The sequence below is a fragment of the Papilio machaon genome, chromosome 24 (assembly GCF_912999745.1).
Source record: "Papilio machaon chromosome 24, ilPapMach1.1, whole genome shotgun sequence".
NCBI classification, from domain to species: domain Eukaryota; kingdom Metazoa; phylum Arthropoda; class Insecta; order Lepidoptera; family Papilionidae; genus Papilio; species Papilio machaon.
The window spans coordinates 4133008-4146411 of record NC_060009.1 but is presented as its reverse complement, the minus strand read 5'-3'; the positions used below and the strand labels follow the sequence as shown (position 1 = coordinate 4146411).

Here is a 13404-nt window from a genome sequence, read left to right as displayed (position 1 = left end):
ATGCATTCATCATACAATAATAGCATTTCAAAGCATCCACAGTTCTGAAATTTAAAATTATTTTTACAAAATGGATTTTGGAAAGATTTTATTTTTCGTAATGGCTTGTTTAGCGGCTCTAAGCTTGACAACGGCCAGCCCTAAATGGAAGATATTCAAGAAAATTGTAAGTATTAGAAATCAAATTACATATTTTAAAACTCTATTGATAATAATAATTATCACGCTATTTTATATCACTTTTATTTTCATTAAATAAATTAAATATTTAAAAAAAAAAATCGCTCTTTGTGTTAATAAATGACAATTGTTATTGTCCTTTTCCATTTATTTCCTATTTCTAATATTAAAGACATTTATATATTGTTTTTCAGGAAAAAGTTGGTAGAAATGTTCGTGACGGCATCATCAAAGCGGGACCGGCGGTAGCGGTAGTTGGACAAGCTGCAACTGTTGCCAAAGGATAATATTACTTATCTTTAACTAATCTACATAAGTGATCTAAGTTTTAATTAAGTTATTGTAAATATTGACAATAAATTCTTACCTCATTATATGTATACATGATTTTATTTAAGAAAAAATCGTTCACTTTTCTGATGATATATACGATACTAAATAATTTACCAGTGGTCTTCTCAGACAGATTATTCTTAAACACGTGTATACGGATTACTTAATTGTAACCAATTAAGTAATCTGTTGATGTAATAATTAATGATATCTAATCAACCGTAGCTTATTATATTAATACTAAGATCTTAATATCCAATATTACTAATATTACTACTACTACTACTACTATATAATAATACTAGCTTTTACCCGCGACTCCGTCCGCGCGGAATAAAAAATAGAAAACGGGGTAAAAATTATCCTATGTCCATTTCCTGGTTCTAAGCTACTTGCCCACCAATTTTCAGTCAAATCGATTCAGCCGTTCTTGAGTTATAAATAGTGTAACTAAAACGACTTTCTTTTATATATATAGATGCGCTTTTACCCGCGACTCCGTCCGCGCAGAATTAAAAAAATGCACACAGGATAAAAAGGTTCCTATGTCCGTCTCCTAGTTCTAAGCTACCTCCCCATAAATTTTCAGCTAAATCAGTTCGACCGATCTTGAGTTATAAATAGTGTAACTAACACAACTTTCTTTTATGTATATAGATAGATAGATAGATAATTTTCCTAAATATTATAGTGTTGATTTTTTTTTTTATGTTATAAGGTGGCAAATAAGTAAGTGGCCAACTGGCCGAAATAGCGAATCGACCACTACCCATATACATTCGTAATTGCTCGACTTGGTTGCCTTTATTCAACGGAGAAAGGGACGCACAGTAAGAGGATGTTTCCCTTTCCTTTGCGTGCTCCTCCGTCAAATCCACTTCCACTTGTCATCTAAAATATTTAAGGTTTACTTAACCTTTGTAGACTTTCAAAATATATACAGCTTACAAACCAAAAAATCTCATGTAATAAGAAATAAAAAAAACCTATACATTTATTTTAAAAAGATTTTTGTTATAAACAAAAGGTTTATAAAACGACCCGAGTAGGCCAATCTCCTATTTCATTATGTCATCGTGAACTTATTTACTATAGAATCATTCAGTTTCTAAAACAGGAAATGCTATGTTCTTTATTGTGAGAATTTTAGTTAATTATGGATTTATTTTCCTTGTTTTCATATGAGTAAGCCGGGTTACTAATGATATGGGTTAAGAACCTTTTGGTATTGAATGCGTCATAGTATGTAAATTGTTACGGTACTGATTGTATTGACGTCCCTTTCTTGATTCCTTTCATTGTCTTTGACAACAAAAAGGACAGCATATATTTTAACACATTCAATGCTACTATGATTTTATTATCTTGAAGTAAACTCGCAGGCCGAGTTCTGTGACATTATCCTAGTTAATACTTGTCACGGCGATTGAAATCTTATTTATTTTATAAATGCTAATGTTTAGATGGATGGATGAATGGATGGATGAATGTATGTTTGTTTGAAGGTATCTCCGAAACGCCTCAACGGATCTTGATGAAAGTTGGCACATATTTAGAACATAGTCTGGAAGAACACTACTTATTACGTTATTTTTTTATTCCGCGCGGACGGTGTTGCGGGCGACAGCTAGTTTAATTATAAATAACTTGTAAGGAGTGATTAAAATGGACTAAGACTGAATGAATTATTGTAAGGAAATAAATAAAAAATAATCAATAAAAAATTTTAGCTTAGTTTTTTTTTCTTGACAGACAGGTAAAGAATCTGGAATTACGATGTATTTTGTGTAAACAAATAGAAAATTGTTTTCGGAACAGACATTAATCTATCATAACATTGTTTTCTCATAACTGACAATATTACAGTTCCTGTCAACACAAGCGTAGGTAAATGTTTTCCTTGTATCGACAAAAGGAACGTTACAAGTTTTATATCCCAAATATAGTTTTATTTTAAGTATGTATTCATAATTTCACCCCACATTTGTTATGGTTACATTGTCCATTCTCTAATGTACAAAAGTAAAATTGCTTTAATTTTTTGGCAGGCGCTTTATTTTGCTTGGTTACACTCGAAGTATAATAAAAACCTTGCTAATTATATTAAGACGAGTATATTACTTTTAATTACGTGTTAATCTTATAAAGTATGAACAGATAGAGAAACCTTTAACTTCAAATATTTATATATAAAGAACAAATCCGATTGATGCTTGAAAATATATTTGCTAGTCATTTTCAAGAGGTACTTAACCCATAAAGAGAGAAGACATTTTGTCGAGCCTTAATTCTTGATCGATAAAGTCTCTTTTTCAATATCTCGAGAATTACAAGATTCTTTCTTATCTGATTTATCCACCTATAAAATAATTGTACAAAAAGTAATTCCTCACAATTAATTGTTGTTCAACGTTGCCAATTGTTTTCTTATATATTTTTTATTATTTAAAAATGAATTTCAATAGAGTATTTGTCTTTTTATTTTGCTTGCTAGCATTGTCTATGGTCGGCGCAGCACCAAGATGGAAGTTATTTAAGAAAATTGTAAGTATTATAATTTTTAATTCTTTAAATCACAATATTTTATACAACTGTATATTTTATATTGTAAAAATGTTGACAACTCCGTTACATTATTAATTCATATTTTTGAAATAATTATAATTACAACAAACATGTAAATAAATAATAGGCTCGTAGGAAAAAAAACAAAAGTGCAGCACAATGTTAAAACTTGAACTCCGAAACTCTTATTATCTTACTAATATAATAAAAAGCGAATGTTTAGATGGACGGATGGATGTTTGTTCGAAGGTATCTCAAGAACAGTTGCATGGATCACGCTGAAATTTTGCATAAATGTAGAACATAGTCTGGTAGAAAAAATAAGCTACTTATTAATTTTTTTTTAAATCCTGCGCGAACGATTTTTTATCTACATATTTTTAAGGAAATTAGGTTACTCCAATGTACTGATTTTTATCATCTTCAAACTTTCATCTTAACTTAATTTTACATATACATGTCTACATATTTATTAAGATTGTTTATGATATTTTCACATACATTACTGTTTTAATTCTTCTAAAGATTTTGATTGTCGTTACAGGAGAGACTTGGACAGAATATAAGAGATGGCATCATCAAAGCTGGACCAGCGGTAGCAGTGGTGGGCCAAGCTTCTTCTATCGGTTGAAAACCTTACTCTAAGCATTTATATTTATTTATTTTAAAAATACATGTTTAATACGTGTTTTGTAATTATTTAATTAACGCATGTATAATTATGTATTATATATATTCATATAATTTTAGCGTGAGTTTTCACTAACGAAACACATGTACAAAAACATATTAACCTCTCTTTCTTTTCCTTTTTTTTAAAAAGAAAGAGATAACAATTTGTCAATTAATCTTTTCCAAACGGCAAAAAAAAGTTCATTGAATAAAATTTCCTTATATTGTTGAATATACTGAAATAGATCTACGGACGTGGCAGTGCCCCCACCAAGTCATTTTTTTTATCTTTACAACATCGATATGTGTCTATAAAGGATTTTTTATACTATGGAGAAAGTCAATTAATAAGTTATTTTAATTTATTAAGTAACATATAGATATTAATGTAGGCCTAATTGATTTCAACGACATCGAAAGGATATCACCCATACATATAGGATAATATAGTTCAATGTAATGTTGGTCTTCAATTGGAATGTGATTTTATTCGATGTCGTTTAAAACAGTTGTATTTTTTTTTCTATTTCTTGCCAACTAACGTCGCATCACCGGCTACAGCAATAGCCAACCCCGTCTTAATGATGCCGCGGGTAATGTTCTGTGCTATTTCATCCTAAAATATAATGAAAAAATACTTTTTTAAATAAGTTTAATAGAACAGTTTTTTTTTTTTAAACAGTAGCTAAACTTGACTTGCTGAAAATTTACAAATTTAACGTAACCAAATTATAATTTTCTTTTTCTTTCAGACAAACCTTGTCTGGCATCCTCATTACATCTTACTTAATAATGTAATGTTAATACGGTAATGTTTAGATGTATGGATGAATGGATATTTGTTAGTAGGTATCTGTAAAACGGCTTAACGGATTTGGATGAAATTCTGAAAGAATACATAGGCTACTTATTTTTTGTATTCCGCGCGGTCGGAGTCACGGGCGACAACTAGTCCTATCATAATTTCAATCTGTCCCATGTTTTGGAAATGCATACGTAAGAAATAAAACGAAACCACTATTTATTACTTACAGACTTTTTAATAATGCTCCATTTTGGTATTGCGTTAACCATTGAAACGGTTAGAAAGCTGAAAAATACAACAGCAAAAAATCTTCTAAAATTCATTTTTTAGAGAAATTGTGCGAAATACACGACAAGAAATATCAAAATGAATAAATTGAGAATGAAATAAACTAAGCAAGATTATGTTTTATACCGTATTATATTATAATTGGAAATTTTATTTTCGAATTAAATTAATTTTACGGATTTTAGTAAATTTAATTTCAATTACAACAATGGTAGACGTCAGCACAACATCTTTTGCACTGGGTCGACTCGCCCGGTGAAATACCACGACCACAAATAAGATAGGCATTAAGAGGAAACAATTCTGCGTTTCGTCTGATGATTGCGGTGCCGAAGGTTTAGTGCCGAATCATTTTAGTCTTCTTTCCCTTCCCACCCTTTTCTTATAATGAAAGGATGGAAAGTGGAAGTGTATTTGACGGAGGATAGGACGCATAAGAAGGGAAAATGTTCTCTTTCAGTGCACCCCCTTCTCCATAGATGGAAGGTAGGCAAAGGTCGATGGGCAGAGGTCGGTGACCCCTTGTTCTTTTACCACCTGATAATATAAAAAAAAATACAGGGCTACAGTTTTTTCTAATGTTGAAATATCTGCCGACCTCTGAAACATTATTGGGTAGTATTTATAGCAATAGTTATACCCTATGTATAGTTTCTAGTGACATAGTTATCTTGTAGAGGACTTTAACAAGCGCAACGCAGTAAGCGTTTCCATTAGCTAAACTCCTTTATTAAATAAAGCCATATTATAAGCCCTGTCATATTTTAATCTATATATATATAAAAGAAAGTTGTGTTAGTTACACCATTTATAACACAAGAACGGCTGAATCGATTTGACTGAAAATTGGTGGGCAGGTAGCTTAGAACCAGGAAAAGGACATAGGATATTTTTACACCGTTTTCTTTCTTTTTTTTTTATTCCGCGCGGACGGAGTCGCGGGTAAAAGCTAATCTAATATATAAAATTCTCGTGTCACAGTTTCCGTCACCGTACTCCTCCGAAACGGCTTGACCGATTCTCATGAAATTTTGTGAGCATATTCAGTAGGTCTGAGAATCGGCCAACATCTTTTTTTCATACCCCCCCCCCCATTTTTTACTGCGCGCGGACGGAGTCGCGGGCGACAGCTAGTGTTTTATAATATTTACCCTTAACATTCACTATACCACTTTTATTATAAAATTAACAAAATGTTAATCCTAAGCAACCCAAAATATTCTTTAAAATAACAATGATAAGGTCTAAATTAAATATTAATTAAATCATAAGGTTAAGTGTCACTCAAATATTTCCCGAAGAGGAATTTTTAGTGGAAATTATTTCATAATTTTGATAATGAATTTCATCTAATGGGACTTTATGTGCTTAAATAAAGCATTTATTAAGGCCTGCCCGTGGGTCATAACTCATTTAAATAATCATTTAAAAGTGAATTTATATAAGGGCGCAGTTTCATTAGTCGTTGTGAAAAAGATTTTTTTATTCACGTATACCCTAGCGCCCCACGCGAGCACCATTTTGATTTAGTCGTAAGTCTGCGGGAACTCCCCGCATGCTGTATAAAAACCGAGTTATCGACTAATGCAATTGGGCCCTAAGTAGATTTCAAAGGATTCTCTATTTTTAGCCGACTTCAAAAAGAAGGAGGTTATCAATTCGACTGTATTTTTTTTTTTTTTATGTGTGTTACCGCGAAACTCGGCCCCTGGTGGTCCGATTTTGATAAAAATTATTTTAATCGAAAGGAAGTGCTTGCAGGTGGGTCCCATTTTTTTGTTTTTTTTTTTAAATAACTAGAAGACTAGTAGATTTTGAATATAGCTTCAAAATTTGTTGCGGAAATTAGGGACATTTTTGCTTTCAGCGCTTACGTAGGCTAAACTATAGGACCTACATAAAAATGATGTATGGCGAATTGTAGCTCTTTAAATGTGCTAAATAAAAGTCCGCGATAGCATATATCTATCTTTTATAGTTTTCTCACAATAACCATTTTTTTCTTTAGAAACATTAATTAAATTCATGCCCTATTTCCGACGCTATTATTCAAGTTCAGTATTAACCCTTATGTAAATAAATATGTTCATTATCAAGAGAATTAAATGTAGATTATATTTGCAATTGAAACTATATCATTCTGTCTAATAGTTTAGGAGATATCGTAAGAATAAAATTACGCGGAAACGAAAAATGCTACATCGCGTTACAATGAATAGCACAAATTTGCTTTCTGGGCTTACGTAGGTCAAACTATATGACCTACATTAAAATGATGTATGGAGTAATTATAGATCCTTAAATTTGCTAAATAAAAGTCTCAGGTGGCATATATCTATTATCTATGGATGTCTCACAAAAACCATGTTATTATGAACAAACTTCGATTAAATTGCACACGAAAAACAGCGTCGTAAGCTTACGGCGCTATTATATTATATTCGATATGAATCCTTATCCAAATAAATATGTTTGATGGCTAGAGTATTAAATGCAGATTACATTAGCCTTTAAACTATGTAATTCTGATCAATAGTTTGGAAGATATTAAATTATTAAAAACTACGCGCATTCGAAAAATGCTACTGCGGCGCGCGGCTGGACAAAATTAAAGGCACGCTACGATGTATTAGTTCGTTAATTTTCAATTTGTATACCGATTTTGATAATTATTTCATTGTTTAAAGGATAAGTGGTTATCTGGTGTATTCTAAATTAGTTTTTGAATTGAAGTACACACATATTAAATAGGAAAGTCCTTTTCTTTATTTGTCTTATTTATGTCCTTATACGTATTAAGGAAATTTGTAATTAAACTTCAAATTCACTAAAAATTGAGAAATAAAACAAACATTTTAAGAAAAAAAAAATAGCCGACTTCAAAACAAAAAAAACTATCTCAAACAAAATGCGCTCAAAAGTAACTTAAAAAAAACAATTTCAAACAAAATGCACTCAAAAGTAACGTAAAAAAACAATTTCAAACAAAATTCACTCAAAAGTAACATAAAAAAACAATTTCAAACAAAATGCATTCAAAAGTACCATAAAAAACAATCTCAAACAAAATACACTAAAAAGAAACAAAATAATGTCATGAAAACTTCTTTCTTTCTTCTCTCTTTCAAAAACCCTCTAAACTCTAAAGAAAGTTCTCTTCTTTCTTGTAACATGTCTATATTGTATAATTATTGTTATTTTGGAGTCGGTTTCGGCCTAAGTAGGGACATAAACGTAAGTATGTCTAATACATCTCAAATATAAAATGTCACCTATTTACTTCGGCCGACACCGACTGCGAAATAACAATAATCCTTAATAAAGTCCATTTGTAGTTTTTTTTTTTTTTGGAATCTTACTAATATTATAAATGTTAATGTTTGGATGGATGGATGGATGTTTGTTATAAGCTACGTTAAACTCCAGAACGGCGCAATGGATCTCGATGAAATTTAGCATTGATGTAGAACATCTAGGTAACTTGGTCTGGAAGAACACAGGCAAATAAGTTTGTTTTAGTTAATACTGCGCGGAAGGAGTCGCGGGCAACAGCTAGTGTTTAATAAGAATCAAAGTATTCTGAAACGGCATGTTTCCCCGTTTATAAAATGTTGCAATCTCCGACTTGTTCCAGTCTAAACATGAAATATTGAACGAATATAGAATGTAAGATTCAAGGTCATTTTTCCTTATAGATTTACCCATAGAATTAATCCAAATAACAAGGACCCTTATCTTACAATTAATTCCTGAATATAACGCGGAAACTGTGACGATAATCGTGCCCTTTTATTTTAACGGTCACAAAATGTTACTCTCATTAAAGCCTGGGGTCCGAGAAATGCGGGCGCGTTAAGTTTTAACATTTTATTGTCCTCATTGTGTAGGCAAGAATTTAGGTTAAATTTTTCCTTTAAGTGTCCGTTCTCTTTTTCTTGTTGTGTTGAACGATGCTCAATTACTTGTATTTTAATACAATTTCTATAAACAAAGAAGAGTCAATGTTTGATATTAGGTCGTTGAGATAAACATTTATGTTGCGAAATCATAACTGACATAAATAAAATTCGTAGTCATTTCTTAAGACTGCAATTTTGCTATAAATATTTTGAAAGGCGATTTTTTGACGTTTCATACAGTACGCAAATTAAAATAAAACACGATTCCCGTAAAATCGTGAATAACTCTGTAGCTAAATACAAAAATGCTATTATACTTGTTACTTCGTGACAATTATAAATGAAGAAAATACGAAACATTTTCTTCTTTTCTTTTTACATAAATTGTAAATATTAGAAATTCCATTACTCGATACTTGCTTTAATTTTTAATATTAATGTATGAAATATGATTTTTTTCGATATTACAAACAGACAATCCAATTTTATTAATATGTATAATACACAAATAATAGTAAAGTATAGTAAAAAGTAAGACAGTAAAGAAATTACTCGTATACCTTCTTTCATGTTAACGTTCCAATTTACTCATTTTCAAAAGCTACTATTTCCCCATAAACTTATTCCTAGTGTATTGTCTTCGATCTTACGTTACGATATTTACCTTCCATTGATTCATATATAAATAACGATACAAAGAAGGAAAATAAAACAACTGCAAGATCATCGATTCATATCAAATATCATGACGCAGAAATAACCATATAAATTGCTTTTAGTTTTTCCGCTATTGTTTTCGACTGTTGCTGATAAATAGTGCTACTCTACCCGGAGTCGGAATAAGCTTTATCCTAAGAACTTTTCTACATTCTCTAACTTTTTCATTAATCGGTTTACGATTGTGTTAGAGTAAAGGGAAGAGATCGACTTTCTTGTTGTACTTTTTGACCTTGAAAATAATTATTTTAGTAAGAATTGAATGGATTATGTTGAAGGTAACATGATTAAAAAGCGAGTGACGACTCACTCAAATGGCAACTGCTAGATCGATCAGAAAACCTGGTTGGAAGTAAAACTTAAAAGAAATATTAAAAAGACATCATTAAAATTTATCTCCAGACCGGCAAAACTCTCTCGATTATATCTTACTAATATTATAAATGCGAATGTTTGGATGTATGTTTGTTTGAAGGTATCTCCGGAACTGCTCAACGAATCTTGATAAAATTTTGGCACAGATGTTGAACATAGTCTGGAAGAACATATAGGCTACTAATTAAGTTTTTTTTAAATTCCGCGCGGACGGAGTCGCAGGCGACAACTACAGTTACAGATGTAGGACACAGTCTGAAAGAACACACAGGCTACCTGATCCTGGAAATGTGTACGGTTTCTGTGGTATATATTTTTTTTTTTACTCTAACTCTGCAACTATCTTATTGAAATTTGGCACATGTATAGAATATAGACTCAAAAACACAAATTAAATCATTTATCCTGTTTTTGTTTTTAAATTCCGCGCGGAAGAAATTGCGGGCAAAATCTTCGTAGTCACTTCATAAAAAGAAACAGTAAATCATTCGTCATGTAACCTACTGTAAAGATAGTTTTAATTAAAAAATTTATAACAATAATAATTGTCACGAGTCAGTTAATATTAGTTTAAAACGAGGTCACTTTAAAATACTAGGTCTTTATTACTAATATCTAAAGGTCACGAAGGAGAAATGAAATATTTTTTTACTTAAGAACTTTTTAGAATATTTATGAAATTCTAAATTTCATATAGATTTCATTATTGTAGTCAGAGTGGTGAAGTCGTGTTCCTGTGCATAGATTTAATGTGAGAAACTGCACTAAGGAACACCCTTAGTGCAGTTCTTTTCTACGTCTTATGTTCACTCATTTTTTTCCATGTTTCAGATTTGATTGTATCACTTTTGTACACGACATTACAATTGAATTATGGTAATTAATTTTGAAAGTACAGTCGCGTACAATTGACTATTGATAGAAAGTAGAACTATAATACATAAATGAGGGGTCCCAAGTCAGTGGAGTATTAAATAATTTGTGTTTAGCACTGTACACATTAGAGCGTATCAAGAAAATAGTGATGGTTGAATGTTTCATACATGTCTACTATACTGCTATCAAAGTTATAATATCCACGGGGTTGCACTCGGGACATAGAAGCATTGGTATTTAAAACTATTTGTTAAAAAAAAAAAACTTGAGAGGTGCCAAGGGACACCCGGATGGAACGAAGTTCCTTTCGATTAATTAGTGAAGGAACCAATGTTTATTCTATGAATAAAAAACTTAAGTCTTCACAAGAAGTACATTTTATTTCTATGAATTTTCGTTATATATTGTCACGTCGTTGCCATGGTGAAGTAGCGCTCATTCGTCGTTAACATACTTACAGTAAAAAGTGTCGTGACAACTTTTCGTAAGAATTTTTTCCGTCTAGCCCCCTTTCACAACGCGCGATAAGGAACTTCGTTCCAAAAACAATCAACTGTAACCTTTTTTTTACTTTGACACGCTGAGGAAGATATTGGATAATTTTACTCGTCATAATCGTCACAAGCATATATATACGACCGAAAACATAACGATAGCAAATATTTGTTATCTTCGGTATCGTCATCTTCAATTATGTAAAAACTAGCTTTTACCCGCGACTCTGTCCGCGCGGAATAAAAAATAGAAAACGGGGTAAAAATTATCCTATGTCCGTTTCCTGGTTCTAAGCTACCTGCCCACCAATTTTCAGTCAAATCGATTCAGCCGTTCTTGAGTTATAAATGGCGTAACTAACACAACTTTCTTTTATATATATATATAAGATATAGATTAGTTTGAGAATTTTGATGTACTTTAATTTGAATAGAAATGTTGTCGATGACGATAAGATGGCGATTGTCACAAATATTCGTGCATCAAATTTTAAACGACAAATTAACAAGTGTCCGTCAGTTCATCGTTGTTTAAAAACTAACTATATTTACAATTTTACGGTGACACACAAGTTATATAACGTATTTTAAAACAAGGCCTTCAAAGGTCTGTCAGGTCACGAAAACCTAATTTACTTTGTCACAATCTGATAACAGAATAACAACCAAAGTATGGGGTGAAAGCGATTTTATACAATAAAGTATGGTTTTATTTCGTTTTTATTCATTTTATATGTAAATTTCAATGGCGTTTTGTGTTTAAGTGTACCTATTTATTATTAAGTATCAAGTGATTAGCCAGTACTCAAACATTACGTTGTTATAATACTACGTTTACGTTTGTTAAATAATACGTTTTCTGTAACTTCAGTTTAGCTTCAGCTTTAACTTTAACTAAAACTAAAATTAAACATAATCAACTTACAAATATATATTTCTTAATGTGTGTGTTAGATTTTTTTTTATTATTTCGTGTATATTATATATTTTAAAGATCTAATATGTATTCCAAAATTTGTAATTGCTAACCATTTTTTCCTTTCATTTTTAAATAGCAATGTTTTTATTACTCTATACGACCTACATTAATACGAAGAAAGCTATGGTTTTTAATTTAGGAAATAAAAGAAATGAAGTGTTCAATGCCAAATCTCGTAAAAATCAAAATATTTTGTAATCATATCGATATTATTGAGCGTTATACATCACTAATATTAACCACAATTACAATAAAACAAAGCTGAAATCTGTCACATGTACACTTATGTATAATTATGTTTTAAAATAATTTTCTAAGATAGTGATGTGCTTTATAATATTGTACCTACTTATCGATGATAAGAAATTAAAATTCATACTAACAACTAACTAGCGCCCGTGACTTCTTTCAGATGACTTAAAAAAAAACGCCTCAGTAATCAGTTATTGAAAAAAATGTTTGTGTACATTTTCACGTATTCTCTATACCAACTACCCCTGCCATTTTTATATTTCATATCATTCCTCTCGGTGTTATTTTTTTATTTTTTAAATTAAAAATATTGTTATTAGAAAATATCGATAAATACTCGTAATTGCACAACGTCATCACTATTTCAAAACACGTAATTATATCTCACATACTTCAATTTCGTATAACATTTTCTCGAGCGTATCTAACAACGTAATTTGTCAACTTGTTAAAGAAAATTATATATTTTCGATTTTCAAAATTTGAGATACTTGTGCAAAACTTTCACTACTTTGTATCGCACAGTACAAATTAAATCAAATACAACCATTGAAAGTTTCGATGATTCTTTTGTTGTGTACGAACGTACATCGAATTCAAATAAAACGATAAAAATCTACTCGGATTACTTTTGCACGAATATTGGTAGTAGATTTCAAATTAAAATATTAGTACAGTAGACTACAGTCTACTCCAGTTTGGACTTCTTCGAGTGTACTTTGTTGACATTAATTTTACATTATTGCAGACCTTGTATAAATTATACATGTTCATTAAAGCATCTCATAGAATTGTGTTCAAGGAACTATTTAGGAAAAATTTTACAACTTAAGGAGAATAAGTCCTTCTGCAAGTCACAAACGTTAGGTTTTAACTTTCCAATCTTACTAATATTATAAACGGGAATGTTTGTATGTATGTATGGATAGATGGATGTTTGTTAGAAGATATCTCTAGAACCGCTCCATG

General features: G+C 30.8%; 1 protein-coding gene across 1 annotated transcript; it reads left to right on the top strand.

Moving 5' to 3' along the window:
- Positions 1-3717, top strand: LOC123722385 (cecropin-like). The gene is made up of 2 exons (XM_045684079.1): positions 1-166; positions 3623-3717. The coding sequence occupies exons 1-2, from the start codon at positions 71-73 to the stop codon at positions 3707-3709; spliced, it is 183 nt and encodes a 60-aa protein (XP_045540035.1). The 5' UTR covers positions 1-70; the 3' UTR covers positions 3710-3717.
- Positions 3718-13404: the final 9687 nt, after the last annotated feature.

Bases quoted from the DNA above. Each gene is read 5' to 3' on its own strand.
- LOC123722385 (XM_045684079.1), top strand. From the start codon at position 71: ATGGATTTTGGAAAGATTTTATTTTTCGTAATGGCTTGTTTAGCGGCT. The intron at 167-3,622 runs GTAAGTATTAGA...TTGTCGTTACAG, and splicing joins GGAAGATATTCAAGAAAATT to GAGAGACTTGGACAGAATAT.